The 23,748-nt window shown below is 39.8% G+C and overlaps 1 protein-coding gene across 2 annotated transcripts in view; it reads left to right on the forward strand.

Annotated features, from left to right (window-relative positions):
• GBE1 (1,4-alpha-glucan branching enzyme 1) overlaps window positions 1-23,748 on the forward strand; it is a 274,968-nt gene that overhangs the window by 125,735 nt on the left and 125,485 nt on the right. For both annotated transcript variants that reach the window (XM_075854471.1, XM_075854472.1), the window contains 2 exons: window positions 7,533-7,623; window positions 12,738-12,947. In XM_075854471.1, coding sequence (XP_075710586.1) covers window positions 7,533-7,623; window positions 12,738-12,947 — 301 coding nt within the window. The remainder of the gene's footprint in view (window positions 1-7,532; window positions 7,624-12,737; window positions 12,948-23,748) is intronic.

The raw sequence follows: 23,748 nt of genomic DNA on the forward strand, positions 1-23,748 counted from the left end.
TACACCCCGGATAGACTTCACAAGATGTTCCCTGAGTCATCTCCATTATGTTGGAGAGGATGTGGCCATATCGGCACTCTTTACCATACGCTGTGGGCATGCCCCACACTTCTTCCGTTCTGGTCTCAGGTTTTTGATCTTGTGTCCATAGTCTCCAGATGTAGAATTGCACAATCCCCCCAGATGGCCCTGTTGTTTATAGAAATGGATGCAATACCTGTAGCATTAAGATGCCTGATTTGCAAAATCCTAATCATGGCCAAATTGGTGGTAACCCGCCATTGGAAGGAAACTGCTGCTCCTCTGTTAAGAGAAGTGATCATACTTATTAACACGACATATGCATATGAAAAAATCATCTCCTTGGGTAACTCCTCGTTCCACAAATTCACAGCAACATGGAATCCATGGTCAACTAGTGTGTATTACAATACATAACATGAAGGTGCAATTGGCCTTAAGGTCATTGTGTATTAAGATTTATCAGGATGATGTATGTGGCTTACATGTTCTCCTTTGCCGGTTTATTCTTTTTCTGTTCTTTTTTATGTTATGACACAATGTCATCTCTCCAATCGCGATTGCTTCAATTCTTGCTTTGTATGAAGAGATGATTGATTGTACCAATAATATCGCAAAGTTTAATTGCGAAATGTTGTTCTGTTTTCATGTAAAAATCAATAAAAAACTATTGAAACGAAGAGGGGTATAAGGGCAGGCCAGATGGATGCACTAATTCTCCAAAGTGCTATTACAGTAGTTACAGTATAAGAAAGAGGGCTGGGCAAGCAGGGAGAGCTGACCAATCTAAACAGGATTTGTACAACAAGCACTCCAATCATTTCTTATTTGTTTTGCAAAGTTTTAGCTTTACCGTACATGTTTGAAACAGCCTTATGTTTATAAGTGACAGTTTTGCTGCTAAATACAGTACATGTATGTCATACGCATTTGAATTAAAATTATCATGTTGAAATTAAATCTGACTTTTTTTCATTTGGGAGAGGGGTAGTCTTATATGGCGAGTATATCTTAAATTCTATATTTTAAGGGTAAAAGTTGGGGGTCGTCTTATACGCCCAGTCGTCTTATACGCCGCCATATACGGTGTATATATATATCTATCTCAATATAATACTCAGCACTCCGATATAAAATAGTGAAAAAACTCTTTATTCACCCATAATGATGCGATGTTTCAGCCCCCAAACATGGACCTTTCTCAAGATATATATATGTATATATCTATTTGATTCTATGTATTCATTATAAAGAATCCACAGTACTGTGCTTCTAATTTTTTAGTAAAAATGAATCATTTTAATTAAAACAAGCTGAAATAAACACCTAGAGAATAATTAATATCTGTTCACACATGAGCAGGAACATTATGACACTACGTTCAAAATTCAGAAGGAAAAAAAATGGAACTTTCTTACTTTGCTCTTATTAACCTGAAGGTTATTCGTTTACTGATATTAATCATTTCCTGTCTGTTTGAAGGAGGATCTCTTTACTGACATTAAAGTTTTTACTTAAGAAGGATTTGTTCTAACTTCTGTGGATTTATCACTTAACTGTTTTCCCTTCAGGTTTCCTTCATTTCATATCACAGAATAGCAGTTTAAATAACAAACGCAATGGGGGAAAAACGATATATATATATATATATATATATTTTATTTTTTTTTCTCGTATTTTCGTTAGGTGTTTCTTTTGCGGAGAGTGGTGCAAAATTAAAAAAAAAGGCTTTTATGTCTATTCTTTTCAAGAGCTTCCTTCAGGGAATTGGATGTGATAAGGAATGTGTAATGATTAAAGATATAAGTACAGTGTGTTTGAAATGTAAGCATAAGGTATAGTACAAAACAATCAATTACTTCTGCTGCCTTTCTAGATTTACCTTGTAAATATCAAAAGTGCACGTGAAGTTCAGGACATGCAGATGGGCATAGTTAATATTCTAAAGTCAAAATGGATTCGTATTTGCATCTTCCTCGTTTTTGTCTAATTAAAACTGAAAAATGCTACAGTTTGGGCTTCTCTGGACATCGCCACGCGACCTTTGAATCATTTATGTGAAGGTCATTAACATTAAAATATTAAGCCGGCTTTAATTTTAGACAGCAACCTGGAATGCTATTTACATTCTAATGAAAAATACTCCGTTTTAAATTAAGTTGGATTATACGCATTATTTTTTTGCACTGAATATTCTCGCCTGTATTTACTGTAGGGAGTTATGCCTATTACCTCTCGTTGCTTGTAGAATACTTTTATGTTTTGCATCATGTTATTTTTCTTCCCTCTTACTAATTTTATACTTTGTAACATAAATATTCATCAGTAAATCATAGTTTAAGTGAGAAGATTTCAGCATGGAATATTAAACGTGATACAGACGTATGTGGATTTCATGACTTTGTGTTGGAGCTCTCTGAACCCAAATGTGTTGTAGAAAGAAGAGAAAATCTGATTAGTTGTAAAAAGAAAATTACATCACACTGATAATTTGGGTGAGTTCATTCTCCTTTGACAAGCTCAAGAGGTCCAGAAAGATGGATTTTGTTTTTTAAAAGTCTTCGAACAATAAGCTGATCACAAGGTATCCTGCTTCTGGGACCCCCAGTCATCAGCTGTAATCTGTGGGGGACCCTGGGAACAAGTGTTGAATTTTCCTGCAGTGGCACCTAATGGGAAATTATTCATTAGAACGTTTTCCATTTTTTTTAAATCAAGGGACTGTCTGTGTAATGTAGGTGTCTCAAACACGAGGGCCGCATGCGTCCCCTGTGGCTATCATCTACGGCCAGCGGGGCACCATAGCTCCTCTCTGTAGATAGCGCTACATTCCCCCCTGGGCCATACCTCCCAACTGTCCGGGATTCAGGGGGACAGTCCCGGATTCTGGGCGGTGTTTGCTGTCCAGGGCGGTATGTCCCGCTGTCAACTGTATCTGCATCCTCAGGACGCAGGTACACTTGAACACAATGCTGAAGGAACAGTCAGCTCCCGCTTCAGCATTAGTTCAGAGTGGAGAAGCTCCTCTGCTCACCGAGGACTCCCGGGGCACAGCGCTACTTTAAGCGCTGTGCCCGGGGAAGCCCTTGACGTCTGTCAATATATGCTCTGGCAGGGGATTCCACTCTTAGAGGGGGTCCCAATGTTGCCGATCTACGGGGGGGGGGGGTAGCGCTATCTTCAAGTGGGTGTGCCAGGATCTACTGAGGGCAATATGGCAGTATCTACAGAGGGCAGTGTGGCAATTAGGGATGCACGATGCATCGAAACTTTGATGCTGTTTCGATACTGCGCATCCCCAAACGGTTCGATACCGTTATTTCATGTATTTCGATACTAAGCTGCACGGCCGCACAGCTAAGTATAGTAACACATGAATGTATCAAAGCGGGGCTGCGGCTGTGTAATACAGTCATTGCCCCGCTCCGGAGTCCTGACAAGTGCGCGCTGTCAGGATGATGTGATGCGGCCAGCGCTGCACTAATGAAGACCGAACATGGCAGCCTCACTACAAAACACCCCCATGTTCTGTCTTCAGTGCCTGAACTGCCGCTCATTACGGCATCACCTCAGGCTGACCGCGCACGCATTTAATGTATTACACAGCCGGAGCCCCGCTCTATAACGGCGGAGATGAGAGAAACCTCATCTCCGTCGTTATTCCCCTGAATGCTGCAATCAAAGCTGGCTGCAGCATTCAGAGGAAAGTGAGAAGGGGGAATGCCCCTTGGATCGCATCACAGGAATCCCTGTGACGCGATTGAGGGACATACCATATATGGGCAGACAGCCCTGGGTCCTTTGAAGGACCCTAGGGATGTCTTACCATATTTCCTGTTTGGGCACACTTCGGTATGTCCTAACAACTGCCTGTGTACTTTCAGTACACAGGCTAATGTAGATATATAGATATATGCCAGTACATTAAAGTTTAAAAATAAAGTTTAATATTAAATTTTAAAAAAAAATACACCTTTTTTACAGTAAACATAAAAATAAGTCTCAATACATAAAACATACACATATTCAGTATTGGTGCGGCCGTAATAACCTTCACAACAATTTTTTTGCATCATTTATGACGTGTACGCTGTAAAAAAAATAAAAACTGCTTTCTTTCACTTATTGTTGGGCACAAGGTGCTATGAATTTAACCTCCATGTGCCTCACATTAATAGCAATTAACCCCATCATCTACCTCACACATTAATCCATTATGACTGAGAAACATGATGGGGTAATTACTATTAATGTGAGGCACATTCAAAATTCATCATCAGACCTCGTGCCTCACATCAGAAAATGTAAGAACTTTTTTTTTAATTTTTTTTTATTACTGTTGGCAAAGTATCGTTTTGGTATCGAAATCGCAATACTACATGAAGTATCAGTATCGATGTCCAAATTCTGGTATCGTGACATCCCTAGTGGCAATATCTACAGGGGGCACTGTGGCACTATCTAAGAAGGGGCTGCCCAATCTTGACAGTCTTGTTTCTGCCAAACACTGCCAACTGAGGTGCCAGGCTGCATTTAGCGACACTTAAACTGAAAAACTGGATTGTTAAAATAAGTACGTGGAGTAAACTAGTGGTATTATTATAGTAATGTAGTATTCTAGTAATGTAGTATTATTATAGTAGTTCAAATAACTAATTGATTAACAATAATTTTGTTTTGTATCAAATTTGAAAGTAATGCGGCCCTTCAACGTAAACATTTTTCTGTGTGCACCCATTTACCTGGCAGTGTTTAAGAACCCTGGTCTAATGTATGGACATGGCAGGTCCTCCTGAGCGTGAGAGTCATGAATAGGGATCCACTCAACTTACTCAGAATTTTTTAAATTTGTTTTTAAATGGGTTTCTTAAGCAGAAAATCCCTTTAATTTCAAACTTTCCTGATTAAAACACTCCCGGACAGAGTGCTACCTGAAGCGCTGTGCTCAGGGAAGCTCCTGAAGTCCATCGAAAGTGCTCTGACCAGTGATTACAGGCACCACCCACACGGGGGGCCCTATATCCCCCGCGACCGCAAGAACTTAAAGGGAAAGTGTCGCTAGAAAAAAATGTTTGTTTTTTTTTAGTTAAAGAGGCTCTGTCACCAGATTTTGCAACCCCTATCTGCTCTTGCAGCAGATAGGCGCTGCAATGTAGATTACAGTAACGTTTTTATTTTTAAAAAACGAGCATTTTTGGCCAAGTTATGACCATTTTTGTAGTTATGCAAATGAGGCTTGCAAAAGTACAACTGGGTGTGTTTAAAAGTAAAAGTCCAAGTGGGCGTGTATTATGTGCGTACATCGGGGCGTTTTTAATACTTTTACTAGCTGGGCGCTCTGACGAGAAGTATCATCCACTTCTCTTCAGAACGCCCAGCTTCTGCCAGATCACGCTGTGACGTCACTCACAGGTCCTGCATCGTGTCAGACGAGCGAGGACACATCGGCACCAGAGGCTTCAGTTGATTCTGCAGCAGCATCGGCGTTAGCAGGTAAGTCGATGTAGCTACTTACCTGCAAACGCTGATGCTGCTGCAGAATCAACTGTAGCCTCTGGTTCCGATGTGTCCTCGCTCGTCTGACACGATGCAGGACCTGTGAGTGACGTCACAGCGTGATCTGGCAGAAGCTGGGCGTTCTGAAGAGAAGTGGATGATACTTCTCGTCAGAACGCCCAGCTAGTAAAAGTATTAAAAACGCCCCGATGTACTTACATAATACACGCCCACTTGGACTTTTACTTTTAAACACACCCACTTGGACTTTTGCAAGCCTCATTTGCATAACTACAAAAATGGTCATAACTTGGCCAAAAATGCTCGTTTTTAAAAAATAAAAACGTTACTGTAATCTACATTGCAGCGCCTATCTGCTGCAATAGCAGATAGGGGTTGCAAAATCTGGTGACAGAGCCTCTTTAAACAATTAGTGTATAGGTGATTAAACATTGTTCTAATTTTTTTCACGAGGCAGGAAATATTATAAATTAGATTCTAATTTATAATATTTCCCAGCGCTGGTCACTAGATGGAGCAATTCCCAAAATTGCAGCATTGCATGTGGTAAAGCAACCACATTGCTTTATGCTGCAAAATTTGAGAAAACTCACTCGCTCTAGTGAGCTCTCAGAATCCCCCCTCCTTTATCCTGGCTAGTGCCAGGAGAAATGAGGGTATTGAACGGTCAGACCTCCTACACTGTGTGTCGCCATTTTTTGAGCTAACACACAGTGTAGTAGGTTAACATACAGTAGTAAACACACACTAAAACACGAACATACATAGAAATAACTTACCTGCTCCTGCCGCCGCCGCTCCCTCCGGTCCGTCTGCTACCGCTGCTCCAAGTGCACAAGTCCGGAAGCCGCGACCGCGTCCGGTCCACAGGAAAATGGTGCCGGACATCGCACAGTTCAACTTGGACTGTGTGGGAGCAGCGCATGCGCCGTTCCCACGCAGACGGCGTACAGCATAGTGGATGGAACGGGTCCCGTTCGCATTCACTATGGGACTGTATGTGCCGTATTCCATGTCTGTATGTGTCGTTAATCGACACATACAGAGATGGAAAAAAAAATGGCAGCCCCCATAGGGAAGAAAAAGTGAAAAAATAAAAAAAAGTAAAACACAAACACACAAATAAATAAAAAAATGTTTAATAAAACACTAAAATCAAATTGATCGAAACATTTTTTTTTTCGTGACACTGGTCCTTTAAAGGCAAGCGGAGTACCCAGCTGCTATCGCTGCCCAGGGAAGCTACGTCGCGAAGAATAAGGTCGCCATGTGGGCAGCCAGGACAGCCTCTGCTACATTGGGAAGCTCCAGCGAGATTATATATATATATATATATATATATATATATATATATATATATATATATACACACACGGTTATGTCATTAGAACTTCCCGGCGCAACGGAGGCCTGTGATGAATGCCGTACAGTGGCATTCGTTATCCATAGGCCCTCCCACGTTAAAATAAGCTGAGAGCGTGGGATGGAAAGCATAGTCTACTACTCCATCCTTTAAAAATAAAAAGGTATTCCGACGTATACTAGCCCGACCGAGGCCAAAATGACACAATTTAGCCTCCTTCCCTCAACTGGGGCCTTATGGATATGTTCAGCGTGTACGTCGGGAACTTTCACGGCCTATACGCTAAACGTAGGGCCAAAACGTGATGTGAACTAGGCTTTAGACGTCATCTTAAAATGTGATATTATTTTTAGGGGGTGCAAACATTATTCAAGCATTACCTAGAAAGAGTTGGGAATCAAAGGTCAACACATCCACTATTGACTTGGCTTTTTCAATCATTATAGTTTGGTCATTGTGTTCACTGTAAATAGAGAGCTTTGGACTAGCAGTAAACTTCATTAACCCTTGTTCAGAGGAAGTTAATCACTGGTCACCACCTTCTACCCTGCTTGTCAATTCCACATGAATAGTAACACTTTTTTTTCTGTTTTGCTAAAGCTTACCACTATATTTTATCTTTATTCATCAGGTTACAACTGCATTCAGATGATGGCAGTCATGGAACATGCATACTATGCAAGTTTTGGCTACCAAATTACCAGTTTCTTTGCTGCATCAAGGTATTCAATATACAAATCTTAATTTACAAATCTACAGCATTCACTTTTCTTCTTAAAGATTTTATGACCGCTGTAATCTGTAGCGAAACCTAGAAGTAAGTGTCCAATTTCCCCGCAGCGCCACCACAGGGGAAAACTAAGCATTACACATTGCCCATTCATATCAACGGCTGTCTGTATAATACAGGACAGGTCTTCCAGAGCGAGATACCCTCTTTGTAACCGCTTCCATTCTGGCCAAGAAATGAGGATCCTGAACAGAGTATACCCCTGTAATAACTCAGAATTCCCTTCTAGGGTATTTTAACCCCCTGCCAACATCCGCCGTGTGTGTATGTATATATATATATATGTATGTATGTATGTAGAAAACAGCAGCACTCACAAAAAGATTGTTGCACAGGTGCCCAGCAAAGCGTCCTGATCCAGGGACGAAATATCATGTATAGAAAGAGAAAATGTGCAGCACTCCAGTGTGAAGAAAATGGTGGTTTATTCAGTCAAACAAAAAGCGACGTTTCAATCCAACAATAGGATCTTTATCAAGCATGCTTGATAAAGATCCTATTGTTGGATTGAAACGTCGCTTTTTGTTTGACTGAATAAACCACCATTTTCTTCACACTGGAGTGCTGCACATTTTCTCTTTCTATATATATATATATATATATATATATATATATATATATATATATATATATATATGGCGCTGTCTGGCAGGGAAAGCGCAGTACTATTACGTTGCGTTGATACTACTAATACTGGCCTCCCGGTGTGCCAGCAATGGAAGTCCCCTATGCCCCGCTCGGCGGCGGGGCCTAAAGGGCTTCCGGTACCATCAACAAGATGGCGGCGGCTCAGCTTCCGGCTCAGAAGCTGAGCCGGCGTCATCAGCAGTGGGTGTCCGCTGTATGTTACAGCAGACACCCCGTTGGAACAGCAGGAACCGTAGCTAGCTGCAGCTAGATGCAGCGAAAGCGATAACTGCATCTAAGTGGTTTGTAGCAAATCTGCAGCCTGCCATGCGATTGCAAGGTTGCCGACTGCTACTTTAGCAACAGGAGGCCTAATAATGGCCCCCTGCCTGCCATTACGGAAGCCGATTAGGCACCGACCGGAGCCTGATCGGCTTGCTGTCAGTGAACAACTGACAGTTCTAATACATTGCACTACATAGGTAGTGCAATGTATTAGAACATCAATAAAACAGTTGGACCTTCAAGTCTCCTAGTGGGACTAAAGAAAAGTGTAAAAAAAGTGAAAATAAAAGTTGTAAAAAATAAAATGAAAATAAAACACTATCGTCCTTTTTCCCTTATCAAGTCATTTATTATTGAAAAAAATATATAAAACCATACATATTTGGTATCGCCGCGTCCGTAAAGACCTGAGCTATAATAATATTATGTTATTTGTCCCGCGCAGTGAACGCCGTAAAAAAAATACTGCCAAAATTACTGGTTTTTTGGTTACTTTGTCTTCCAAAAATTGAAATAAAAAGTGATCAAAAAGTCGCATGTATCCAAAAAGCGTATCTATAAAAACTATAGCTCGTCTCGCAAAAAACAAGCCCTCATACAGCTCCGTCGACTAAAAAATTCAAACGTTACGTCTCTTACAACATGGCGGCAGAAAAAAGACATTCTTTTTACAAAAGTAATTTTATTGTGCATAAAAAGTGCTATAAATTTGGTATCGCCGGAATCGTAATGACCTGCAGAATAAAGGTAACATGTAATTTATGACGCGTTGTGAACGCTAAATAAAAATAACTATATCAGAATTGCTGTTTTTTGATCACCTTGCCTCCCAAAAAATAGGATAAAAATTGATCAAAAAGTCACATGTACCCCAAAATGGTACCAATAATAACTACAGCTCATCCCGCAAAAAAATAGCCCTCATACCACTACGTGTATGAAAAAATAAAATAAGTTAAGGCCCCAATAAGTCAAGTAAGAAAAATATGCAGTTGTGCAGGCCCTAGGGGAACATTTATTTTGTTTCAAGAGGCGATTTATCAAAGCCATAACATTAGGGAACCAGGAAGGGGAGGGCCCAAACATATCTGCTGGAAGCGAGGGTGCCCGTATTTTACCAGGATTACACTTTCCCAACAAAATTCACTAAACTGGAAAGGTGCGGAGTGTGGACCAAAAGGGGATAAGAAAGGACCATTTATCAGTGCGACACTGGCCTGTGCAGAAAGGATTGCTTCACAGCATAACACATATTTATGGATTATTTTATTGTTTACCTCGTTATTATACCACCTGACTATGCCCCTGATGTTCTCTGCCCAGCTTAAATGTGCCCCCACATTATGAATTGAAATACCATAAAACTCCAAACAAAACTACTACCAAGTAAAATCCACACTCCAAAAGCTAAATGGCGCTCCCACCCCTCTGAACCCTACAGTGTGCCCAAGCAGCAGTTTACGTTCACGTATATGGCATCGCCATACCTGGAAGAACCCTTTTAATAATTTTTGGGGTGTGTGTCTACCAGTGGCACTAGCTAGGCACAACGTTTTTCCCACTGAAAGGTCACATCTAGGGAAAAATTAACAGTTTTACTGTGCACCGTCCGCAGCACAATCATTTATGGAATAGACCTGTGGGGTGAAAATACTCACTACACCCCTTAATAAATGCCTTGAATGGTGTGGTTTCCAAAATGGGGACACTTGTCAGAGGTTTCTCTTGTTATTTCACATCAGAGCCTCTGCAATTGTGAACCAATACTTTGTAAGTCGCCAAATTAGGCCTCAATTTCACATGCTACTCTCTCACTCCTGAGCCCTGTTGATAGTCCAGGCAAAAGATTAGGGCCACATGTATGGTGTTTCTAAAACCAGGAAACACAGCATAATAATTAGAGAGTGGTCTTGGTGGCACAAGCTGGGCACCACATATTGGCATATCTATGGAAAAAAAAATCCAATTTTTACTCTGCAACATCGGGTGCACACTAATTTCTGCAAAACACCTGCGGGTTTAACATGCTCGCTACACCCCTAGGTGAATACCTTGAGGGGTGTACTTTCCAAAATGGGGTCACTTCTGGGGGGTTCCCACTGTTTTGGTCCCACAGGGGTGCAAATGCGACATAGCGAGCAGAAACCAATCCAGCAAAATCTGTGCTCCAAAAGTCAATTGGCGCTCCCTCCCTTCTGAGCCCTACTATGTGCCCAAACAGCAGTTTATGACCACATATGGGGAATTGCTGTACTCAGGAGAAATTGTTTTACAAACTTTGTTTTTTTTCCCCTTATTTGTTGAAAAAAAGAGAACTTTTGAGCTAAAAGATTGTTTTTCTTTTCACTGCCCAATTCTAATAAAATCTCTAAAACCCCTGTGGGGTCAAAATGCTCACTATACGAAAAGATGAATTCCTCAAGGGGTATAGTTTCCTAAATGGAGTCACTTTTTGGGCGTTTTCTCTGTTTTGGTCCTTCAGGGGCTTTGCAAATGGGACATGGCCTCCGCAAACCATTCCTGCTAAATTTGAGCTCAAAGTCAAATGGCGTTCTTTCCCTTCTAGGCCCTGCTGTGTGTCCAAACAGCCGTTTATGGCCACATGTGGGATATTGTTTTACTCGGGAGAAATTGCTTTAGAAATGTTGTGGTGCTTTTTCGCCTTTAGTCCTTGTGGAAATGAGAAAAAAATTAGCTGAGCCTACATTTTCTTTGAAAGAATGTAGATTTTCATATTCATGGGCCTACATCCAATAATTTCTTCAAAAACCTGTGAGGTCAAAATGCTCACTATACCCCTAGATAATTTCTTCAAGGGGTGTAGTTTCCAAAATGGGGTCACTTGTGGGGGGTTTCCACTGTTTTGGCACCTCAAGAGCCCTTCAAACCTGACATGCCTAAAATATGTTCTAATAAAAAGAAGGCCCAAAATCCTCCAGGGGCACCTTTGCTACTGAGGCCGGTGTTTCAGTCCATTAGCACACTAGGACCACATGTGGGATATTTCTAGAAACTGCAGAATCTGGGCAATAAATATTGAATTACATTTCTCTGGTAAAACTTTGTGTTACCAAAAAAATTGATTCAAAATGAATTTCTGCAAAAAAATAAAATTTGTAAATTTCACCTCTACTTTGCTTTAATTCCTGTGAAACGTCTAAAGGGTTAAGAAACTTTCTAAATGCGGTTTTGGATACTTTGAGGGGTACAGTTTTTTAAAATGGTGCGATTTATTGGGGGTTTCTAATATAGAAGGCCCTCAAAACCACTTCACAAATGAGCTGGCCCCTGTAAAAATATCCTTTTGACATTTTCTTGAAAAATTTGAGAAATTGCTGCTAAAGTTCCAAGACTTGTAACGTCCTAGAAAAATAAATCTATATTTAAAAAACAATGCCAATCTAAAGTAGACATATGGGAGATCTTAATTAGCAACACTTTTGTGTGGTATAACTGCCTGTCTTACAAGCAGATACATTTAAATTGAGAAAAATGCTAATATTTGCAATTTTTCACAATTTTGTTGTTTTTCACAAGTAAATACTGAATGTATCGAGCAAATTTTGCCAGTAACATGAAGTCCAATGTGTCACAAGGAAATAATCTCAATCGCTTGCATGGGTGAAAACAGTCCGAAGTTATTACCACATAAAGTGAAACCTGTCCGATTTGAAAAATGAGGCTCTTTCAGGAAGGTCAAAAGTGGCCAAAGTGGGATGGGGTTGAACTAGGCTTTCAAAACTGAACAACCCCTTTAATATAAAACAAACCAACCCCTACTATTCTTTCCGTATGACCCAACAATCAATGTACCAATTCTCCGCACCTTCATAATTCATTAGAACAGCAGTGTATGCAACACACATGGTCTTTCTTCATCATACAACACTTACTTAATTTTTTGTATAGACTAAGTTAAAAATATAAATCTGGTGAAATTATTTCTTTGTAACAATAGCTTTCCACTTTTTGATTCATACTCATAGTCTTCATCTTTTAAAGTAACTTACATAATCTTTATTATATTGTGGGCATTTCTAACACTGGTTTAAAAAAAAACTGCTGTGTAGAATATTAATCTAACGATTATAATGAAATAATTATTTTAATTTGTTCTGGTTTTTTAACTAATAGTCGGTATGGAACCCCAGATGATTTAAAGGAACTTATTGATGTTGCCCATTCTATGGGAATCCAGGTCCTACTTGATGTTGTACATAGTCATGCATCAAAGAACAGTGAAGATGGTCTCAACCAGTTTGACGGTACAAACGCATGCTTCTTCCATGATGGGCCTAGGGGAATCCATGATCTCTGGGACAGCAGGCTATTTGACTATTCAAAGTGAGTTATTTTGTCCTAACTTATGAGTGCACTGGGATATCGCACCTGTTAATACCACTATCTCTTACTCCATTGTGTGTGTGTATGTTTTTTTATGTTTGTGTATATGTAACCCTGTTAACATGATGGCACCATTGTCATTTTCTATAATGACGCCTGTCGCTGCTTGAACCAACCCTATTTTTTTTTTTTTTTTACGTACAGTGATGAGAACTATAATAGAGGGTCTGTCAACAAAAATGTTTTTATGTTTTAACCCCTTCCCGACATTTGTCGTATGGATACGCCATGGAAAGCTAGTGTTTCCGCATTTTGCCGTATCCATACGACAAATGCATGGCAGCGGCTCTGAAGCTGAGTCGGTGCCATCGTCGCCGGATGTCAGCAGTGTATTACAGCTGACATCCGGCTGTAATGGCGGGGACCATAATTAGCTTCGATCCCCACCATTAACCCCTTAAATGCAGGGATCGCTGCATCTTAGAGGTTGCTAGCAGATCGGCAGCCCTGCTATACGATCAAGGCTGCCGACTGTTGCTAAGGCAACAAGACACCTAACAATGGCCTCCTGCTCTGCCATTATGGAAGCCGATTAGGCCCCGCCGAGAGGCAAAGCCTAATCGGCTTGCTGTCAGTGAATGACTGACTGAAAGATCTAATACATTGCAGTACACAGGTAGTGCAATGTATTAGAAAAGAAAAACTGTTGGACTTTCAAGTCCCCTAGTGGGACAAAAAAAAAAGTGTAAATAAAAAGTTTTAAAACCTATAATAAAAGTTTCAAGTAATAAAATTAAATACAATCGCCCTTTTCCCTTATCAAGTCCTTTATCATTGAAAAAAATAAACCATACATATTTGGTATGGCCGCGACCGTAACGGCCTGAACCTTAGAAATTTTTCATTTATGCCACGCAGTGAGCGGTGTAAAAAAAACCCAGTAAAAAACTATACCAGGATTTCTGTTTGTTGGTCACTTCGCCCTACAAATATTGGAATAAAAAGTGATCAAAAAGTCGCATGTATCTAAAAATGGTACCTATAAAAACTATAACTCGTCTTGCAAAAAACAAGCCCTCATACAGCTCTCTCGACTAAAAAATTTAAACGTTCTGGTTCTCACAACTTGGTGACAGAAAAAATACTTTCTTTTTACAAAAGTAATTTTACTGTTCAAAAAGTTGTAAAACATAAAGTGCTATAAATTTGGTATCGGCGGAATTGGACTTACCCGCAGAAGTAAGGGAACATGTAATTTGTAACGCATGGTGAACGCTGTATAAAAAAAAAATGATGCTAGATTTGCAGTTCTTTTGATCACATGGCCACCCAAATTTTTAGACTAGGTTAATTTTACCAGTGAGAGATTATATTTTTTTAAAAAACTGAAAATCACATAGTCAAAATTCTATATATTTATTTGCATTGTGCACAGAGAAATAAGTATTTGATCCCCTACCAACCATTAAGAGTTCAGCCTCCTCCAGACCAGTTACACGCTCCAAATCAACTTGGTGCCTGCATTAAAGACAGCTGTCCTAAATGGTCACCTGTATAAAAGACTCCTGTCCACAGACTCAATGAATCAGTCTGATTCTAACCTCTACAACATGGGCAAGACCAAAGAGCTTTCTAAGGATGTCAGGGACAAGATCATAGACCTGCACAAGGCTGAAATGGGCTACAAAACCATAAGTAAGACGCTGGGTGAGAAGGAGACAACTGTTGGTGCAATAGTAAGAAAATGGAAGACATACAAAATGACTGTCAATCGACATCGATCTGGGGCTCCGTGCAAAATCTCACCTCGTGGGGTATCCTTGATCCTGAGGAAGGTGAGAGCTCAGCCAAAAACTACACGGGGGGAACTTGTTAATGATCTCAAGGCAGCTGGGACCACAGTCACCAAGAAAACCATTGGTAACACATTACGCCGTAATGGATTAAAATCCTGCAGTGCCCACAAGGTCCCCCTGCTCAAGAAGGCACATGTACAGGCCAGTTTGAAGTTTGCAAATGAACATCTGGATGATTCTGAGAGTGATTGGGAGAAGGTGCTGTGGTCAGATGAGACTAAAATTGAGCTCTTTGGCATTAACTCAACTCGTCGTGTTTGGAGGAAGAGAAATGCTGCCTATGACCCAAAGAACACCGTCCCCACTGTCAAGCATGGAGGTGGAAACATTATGTTTTGGGGGTGTTTCTCTGCTAAGGGCACAGGACTACTTCACCGCATCAATGGGAGAATGGATGGAGCCATGTACTGTCAAATCCTGAGTGAGAACCTCCTTCCCTCCACCAGGACATTAAAAATGGCTCGTGGCTGGGTCTTCCAGCACGACAATGACCCGAAACATACAGCCAAGGCAACAAAGGAGTGGCTCAAAAAGAAGCACATTAAGGTCATGGAGTGGCCTAGCCAGTCCCCAGACCTTAATCCCATCGAAAACTTATGGAGGGAGCTGAAGGTCCGAGTTGCCAAGTGACAGCCTCGAAATCTTAATGATTTACAGATGATCTGCAAAGAGGAGTGGGCCAAATTCCATCTAACATGTGTGCAAACCTCATCATCAACTACAAAAAATGTCTGACTGCTGTGCTTGCCAACAAGGGTTTTGCCACCAAGTATTAAGTCTTGTTTGCCAAAGGGATCAAATACTTATTCCTCTGTGCACAATGCAAAAATATATATATATAATTTTGACTATGTGATTTTCAGTTTTTTTTTAAATATAATCTATCTCTCACTGGTAAAATTAACCTAGCCTAAAAATTCTAGACTGTTCATGTCTTTGACAGTGGGCAAACTTACAAAATCAGCAAAGGATCAAATACTTATTTCCTTCACTGTATGTACCCCAAAATGGTACGAATAAAAACTACAGCTCGTCCCGCAAAAAAAAACATTACGTCTGTCCAAAAATAAAATTAAGGCTCCAATAAGTCAGGAAATAAAAAATATCCAACTGTGCAGACCCGAGGGGAACATTTCTTCTGTTTCAAGATGCAAATTATCAAGGCCCTAAAATTAGGGAACCAGGAAGGGTAGGGCCGAAAAATATCTGCTGGAAGTGAGGGTGGCCGTATTATACCAGGACAATACTTCCCAGCAAAATTCCCCAAACTTCAAAGGTGCGGAGTGTGGGCCAAAAGGGGGATAAGAAACGACAACATTTATTACTGCGACACTGGTCTGTGCATAAAGGATTGCTTCACAGCAAAATATCTATGGATTATTTTATTGTTTTTGTTTTTTTACCCCATTCTTATACCACCTGACTATGCCCCTGATATGCTTTGCCCAGCTTACTTGTGCCCAAACATTATAAATTGAAATACCAGTAATACTCCAAACAAAACTACTACCAAGCAAAATCCACGCTCCCAAAAGCCAAATGGTGCTCCCTCCCCTCTGAACCCTACAGCGTGCCCAAACAGCAGTTTACTTCCACATATATGGCATTTCCATACCCAGGAGAACACTTTTATGTTTGGGGTGTGTGTCTCCAGTGGCACAAGATGGGCATGACATATTTGCCACCGAAATTGCATATCGCTCCATCCGCAGAGCAATCATTTATGGATAAGACCTGCTTACTAGAAAATGCTCACAACACCCCTTAATAAATGCCTTAAGGGGTGTGGTTTCCAAAATGGGGTCACTTCTCAGGGGTTTCTCTTGTTATTTCACATCAGAGCCTCTGCAATTGTGAACCAATACTTTGTAAATCGCCAAATTAGGCCTTAATTGCGCATGGTACTCTTTCACTCCTGAGCCTTGTTGAATGTCTAGGCAAAAGATTAGGGCCACATGTAGGGTTAGTCTAAAACCAGAAAACACGGCATAATAATTAGAGAGCTGTCTTGTTATGGTGGCACAAGCTGGGCACCACATATTGACATATCTATGGATAAAATCCAATTTTCACTCTGCAACATCGAGTGCACACTAATTTCTGAAAAACACCTGCGGGGTTAACATGCTCACTACAGCCCTAGGTGAATACCTTGAGGGGTGTAGTTTCCAAAATGGGCTCACTTCTGGGAGGTTTCCACTGTTTTGGTCCCACAAGGGCTTTGCAAATGCGACATAGCGACCAGAAATCAATCCAGCAAAATCTGCACTCCAAATGCCGGTCCTTCCCGATCCCTACCATGTGCCCAAACAGACGTTTATGACCACATATGGGGTACTGCCGTACTCGGGAGAAATTGCTTTACAAATGTTGGTGTTCTTTTTTTCCCTTTTTTGTCGAGAAAATGAAATATTTTAAACTAAAGCTACGTTTTATTAAAGAAAAGGTATTTTTTTCATGGCCTACACCCAATAATTTCTACAAAATGCTCACTTTACCTCCTAGATAATTTCCTCAATGGGTGTAGTTTCAAAATGGAGTCACTTTTGGGGGGTTTCCACTGTCTTGTTCCCTCAGGGGCTTTGTAAATGCGACATGGCCTCCGCAAACCATTTCTGCTAAATTTGAGCACCAAAAGCCAAATGGCGCTCTTTCCCTTTAAGCCCTGCTGTGTGTCCAAGCAGCCGTTTATGACCACATGTGGGGTATTGTTTTACTTGGGAGAAATTGCTTTACAAATGTTGCAGTGCTTTTTCCCCTTTAGTCCTTGTGGAAATGAGAACAAAAATTATGTAACCCAACATTTTCTTTGAATCAATGTAGATTTTAATTTTCACCACCTACTTCCAATAATTTCTGCAATAAACCTGTGCGGTCAACATGCTCACTATACCTCTAGATAATTTCCTTAGGGGTGTAGTTTCCCAAATGAGCCCTTCAAACCTGACATGGTGCCCAAAATATATTCTAATAAAAAGAAGGCCCCATAATCCACTAGGTGCTTCTTTGATTCTGAGGCCGATGCTTCAGTCCATTCGCACACTAGGGCCACATGTGGAATGTTAAAAATGAATTTCTGCAAAAAAAATAATAATTTGCAAATTTCACCTCTACTTTGCTTTAATTCCTGTGAAACGTCTAAAGGGTTTAGAAACTTTCTAAATACTGTTTTGAATACTTTGAGGGGTGAAGTTTTTAAAATAGGGTGACTTATTGGGGGTTTCTAATATATAAGGCCCTCAAAGCCACTTCACAACTGAACTGCCCCTTGTAAAAATAGCCTTTTGAATTTTTCTTGAGAAATTGCTGTTAAAGTTCTAAGCTGTTAGAAGAATTTTCCATACTTTATCAATAATGATTCAAGTTTTCATCCCAATAAGAGTTTTATTCTCACCGGCGAGGAGTTACATAAGCACAGGTTTATATACACATATCAAGGCGTATTGCAATACAGACTAACTGAAAACCGTTTGTGGCTTTCCTGTCATATGAAATGTTACACTTCAGAATGAGATTAGGCCACAGTTGGACTTTCTCTGGAGATTGCAAACTTTATTAAGAAGTCCAACCGCCTCACACACTTAAGAGTACAATATATTTAACGCTTTGTCAACTAAAGCATTTTCTGAGAAACCTGCATGCACATTTAAAATCTATTACATGAAGTAATAATACATTTAAAATAAAACTTTTCTAACAAGCCTTGTAACGTCCTAGAAAAATAAAAGGATGTAAAAAAAACTATGCCATCTAAAGTAGACCTATCAGGATATTAATTGGCAACAATTTTTGTGATAACTGCCTGTCTTACAAGCAGGTACATTTAAATTGAGAAAATGTGTTTTTCACAATTAAATACTGAATGCATCGAGCAAATTTTGCCAGTAACATAAAGTCCAATGTGTCACGAGAAAACTCTCTCAGAATCGCTTGGATAGGTAAATGCATTCCAAAGTTATTGCCACATTAAGTGAAACTTGTTAGAAGAATCTATAATCTATCAATGAAATTCAAGGAGTCATCTGAATAAATTAAAGTATTGCGGCCTTTTATTCCAATTAACGAGGAGACAAAACAACATCAGATTAAGTCATCTTTCAGCCTCTGTCTGCTGATATCTTGCATATCATGGTTTTTATACATGGGATAAACGTATTTCTTATTCAACCAATTACAGACACACGTTATATTCCAGATACATCATTATAATTCGTCACACATTAGGTTTGCAGGTGGCCTTATCTCTCTTGGCAAAACTATTTCTGTAAGATGGGGGAGGCACTCCCACAAGCATCTTTGCCGCCCTACCATCTCACTCCCTGTGTTTTCTCTGCAAGCTTCCTATGAGAACCAAGGTCAAAGATAAGTAACTTCAATAACATGAAAACCTGTCTTAAAGGAACAATGATTTTCTTATTCATTACAAAAGAAACAAGATGAGAACTCCAGACAAGATGGCTGTTGCACAAAATTACACACATCATATAAAGAATAGAAAATGGACACTGCCCACCACCCTCACACTTGATAACATATTTAACACTTTGGTCTCCATCACATAAGCATAAATTTAAAATAAAACTTTTCTAACATTCCTCCCTGTTGTAAATTTATAATCTAAAACATATTCTTTCTTTAAGTTTTCACCAGTCCTTCAGAATTTTGACAATCGTTATGGGGTGTCTCCAAGTCATGGTATACATTCTTACTTTGAATCTCTTGGTACATAGTCTTAGTAATTGAAGCGTCAATGAGTCTCTGAATTAGTCCCCTTATGCAAGAAATGCAGCAAAATCCACGAGTTTCAAGTATGGCTGCCACTGCTGCTAAGGAAACCAATAGACTGGATATGTGGTTACTCCATTTTCCAAACCATCCTTCAAGCCAATTAGTGGAGATGTCATTTATTCCAGAGTTTTCCGCAAGTTCTTCGGAGAGGGAATTGAGTCCTTCCATTGCCTTGGTAATACTACCATCAGGAGCTGTATTATTGGGAATAAAAGTACAACAGAAGATACAAACATTTTGCAAACACCCCCTTTTTCTGCTAGTAACATATCCAGGGCCATTCTATTTTGCCTTGTCATTAAAGAGGTAAGATTAAAGATGTCCCAGCTGAGCCCTTTATTGCATCTCTGGTATAATCAACAACTCTCTATTGAAAGTAATATAATTAATCCAGTCAACATTCTTATTTATCGTACACCACCAGAAAAGTATAAACTCGAACCCAATGCAATCTGATTTCAGGTCTTAAACTCATTTGGCCCCCTCGGGGTATACCTATTTCATCTGTGTATATGCTATAGTCAAAGGAACCTGCAAGGATAGACCGCTTCAATGAGGTTCCCTACTTTCTTACCTTGCCCATTCCTCATAAATCAGGTGTAGTTGCCTGGTTAAGCAACTACTAAGGGAGGGATTTCATCTCTCCCCACAGGTGGGTACAATAAAGAGAATGTCTTACATAATTTATCACCTGGATTCAATGATGCATTATATAAAGATAACACGCATTGCAGTCCTTGTGGATTCTCCTTATCTGATAGCCTGAAAGGTACAGTACCCAGATGAGGCCTGGCTTTTGCGCAAGCGATACACTGTAATCCAAAATAATAGAACTAACTGTATCTCATCCAGGCTAACCATTCATTTTTATCACTGTAACCTGTTTCTAATGCCAATTTATCTTCATAAGTGAAGTTGGTCAGATAAACTATAGATAATGCCCTATAGGGTCAGTACCTGGAACATCAGTTCATATAACATATAGTCCCTTATCCTTTTATTAGGATTTCGGAAGGTCAAAAATAACTAGTTACAGTTGGTGGAATTTGTACAGAGAGAGATAAGTTTCTTCATAATAAATAACTTTTCTTTTAAAGAGGGATTGATGGCAGATATACTCCTCTGGGGGTTTATTGCCAGACTCAATTACAATATTATTATTCAGAAGGGGTGTAAGCTTGAGGTTAACCAATCAGAGGCAATGTGCTCAAAATACTCCCATTCAGCAAATAGTAGACTATAAGAATATTTCAAGTGCATAATTATAATTGTTCACTAAAATTCTGACATCAGGTAACCCTTGGAGACAAGCATATAATGGGCAGTTGTTAGTGGTTTGTTCTCATAAGGAGATAATGGCAAATAGTTGCATTTTATGTCCGGGCGTTCAGCCAACCCACTACAATGGGAATATATGAAGGCCATATTATAATAACACATGTCTTTAAAACCTGAGCAACTATGTAAAGAAAAGGTATTTACATAGATAGTACAAATATATTTATGTGAATATGCTAGTTTGTGAGCTATGTTTCTATCCGTGCATTGGTCTCTAACCACAGCGCAAAAAGCTATTTCATATGTTGCAATCTCACCTTCAGTGATCCCATACCTTAGGTTGACACACCTTGGACCACTATAAGATACCTAGAATAACTAATAACATTTTGCCCTGTCTCCTCCCAGGCTCTGGATGTTTTCTTCGTTGAAGTTTGAGACCAGTCACTTCTAACAAATTAACCTTTTGTAATCAGTCTTTTATAGCCTAGGAGGATACTGGCAACTCCCTAAGGCTGGGTTCACACGACCTATTTTCAGGCGTAAACGAGGCGTATTATGCCTCGTTTTACGCCTGAAAATAGGGCTACAATACGTCGGCAAACATCTGCCCATTCATTTGAATGGGTTTGCCGAGGTATTGTGCAGACGACCTGTAATTTACGAGTCGTCGTTTGACAGCTGTCAAACGACGACCCGTAAATGGACTGCCTCGGCAAAGAAGTGCAGGGCACTTCTTTGCCACGTAATTTGAGCTGTTCTTCATTGAACTCAATGAAGCACAGCTCAAGATTTACGAGCGTCTCAGACGGCTCGCAAAATGCGAGGAGGAGCATTTACGTGTGAAACGAGGCAGCTGTTAACAGTCTGTCTTTTCACACGTAAATGCCTCTCATCATGTGAACATACCCTAACTACCTTACAGTGTGATAAGTGTCTCCAAGAGGTACGTTCGGCTATCTGTACGGCCGTAGGTGAGGTAACCAGAACCTGATATTGTCCTTCCCAACGAGGATACCAGTGGGTTTTTTTTTTTATAACTTTGATCAGGAACCAATTTCCTGACTTCACAGGTTCAGGTACAGGGTCACCTGGAATACAATTAGAAAAAAAACTTCCCTGATGGTTAACATTTGCCATAATTGCCATATATTCAGCTAGTGCAAAATCAGATTCCTCATCCATCCTAGAGAATGGTTTCAAATGTGGTATTACAAATGGTCTATCATACATAATTTCAAAAGGTGTCAAACCTGATGCTGTAGGAGTCACATGCATATTTAGGACTACTAATGGTAAACAATATACCCAATTCTTCCCAGTCTCTTCCATTGTGTTCTTGAGTTTGTTTTTTAAGCATCCCATTGTGTCTTTCTACCAATCCTGCTGATTGTGGATGGTACGCACAGTGATTTTTTAAATTCTATTTGTAAGTTCTGTGCTAGTAAGTATATGACATTATTGACAAAGTGAGATCCATTGTTACTGTATATTTTCTCAAGTATCCCAAACCTATGTATTATCTCCTTTACCAATGCTTTAGCGACTATAATAGCATCTGGGCTTGCTGTGGGGAATACTTCTACCCATTTAGTAAATACATCAATAATCACTAAACAATATTTCTTCCCTTCACATTTGTTTAATTCAGTAAAATCCATACAAATATGGTGTAATGGATATTGTGGACTTGGGAACTGTCCTCTCTTTGGTCTTACATTCTTCTGTGGATTATGTTTGGCGCATATTAGACAGGTTAAACAACATTTTAGAATAGTTAGTAAAGCCATATGCCGTGAACACTTTATATAAGATTTCTACCATCCCCCCTGTTGAGACAGGGCTTGTCCCAAGACTCGTCTCATGGCTCAATATAGCTGCATATCTGAATAAGTTGCTGGGTAGGATTTATTGGTTCTCTGCACACACACATATATATATATATATATATATATATATATATATATATATATATATATATATATATAGCCCATTTTGAATGGTGGTTCCTTTATTTGTCCATTTATTTTGCTCTGACTTAGGTGAGGACTGTTGCATGTCTTGTAGTATTTGGAGATCTATAATTTGCGGTGTCTGTTGCGTGAGTAAATGATCTGGTCCTGTAGCTGCATGTTTTACTGCTATGTCAGCTTTTTCATTTCTTTTTGAAATGGGGTCGTCTTTCCTTGTGTGTGCGGCACATTTACATATTGCCACCGCTTTCGGTAGCTGAACAGCCTCCAAGAGCTGCAATATAAAGTCTTTGTGATTAATATCTTTACCTGTAGACGTTACCATGCCTCGATTTTTCCATTGTTGGGCAAACACATAAATAGTTGAAAATGCATATTGACTATCAGTATAGACAGTTACCGTTTTATCTTTTGCAATTTTACACGCTCCAGTTAATGCTATTAATTCAGCTGTTTGTGCTGACAAGTGTTTAGGTAAAGCCTTAGCTAGTAATTTTTCCTTTTGTGTGACCACTGCAAACCCTGTGGCATTGGTGCCATCTGGATTTTTCTTACACGATCCATTTACAAACCGTATGAGATCACTATTTGGTAGTGAAGTATCTTTGAGATCTGATCTTGGTTCCACTCCTGCTATGGAGGATAGGCAATCATGTGGTTCACCATTCTCAGCAGTAGGCATCAAGGTTGAAAGATTTAAAGTGCTACATCTTTCTATCATCAAATGTGGTTGTGAAAGTAACAATGTCAGCATGACAAGTATCATACAACTACTGCGTGTAGTACTTTAAGAGTTAATGGATGAAATAACACTAATGTGGCAGACTTTTTCCTTCTAGTCTACTCCCTTCTCTCCAGAGATATCTGCACATGTGGCCGTCCTGTTCCGCAATGACAACCAGGGTA

This window comes from Rhinoderma darwinii, chromosome 2 (assembly GCF_050947455.1).
Source record: "Rhinoderma darwinii isolate aRhiDar2 chromosome 2, aRhiDar2.hap1, whole genome shotgun sequence".
NCBI classification, from domain to species: domain Eukaryota; kingdom Metazoa; phylum Chordata; class Amphibia; order Anura; family Rhinodermatidae; genus Rhinoderma; species Rhinoderma darwinii.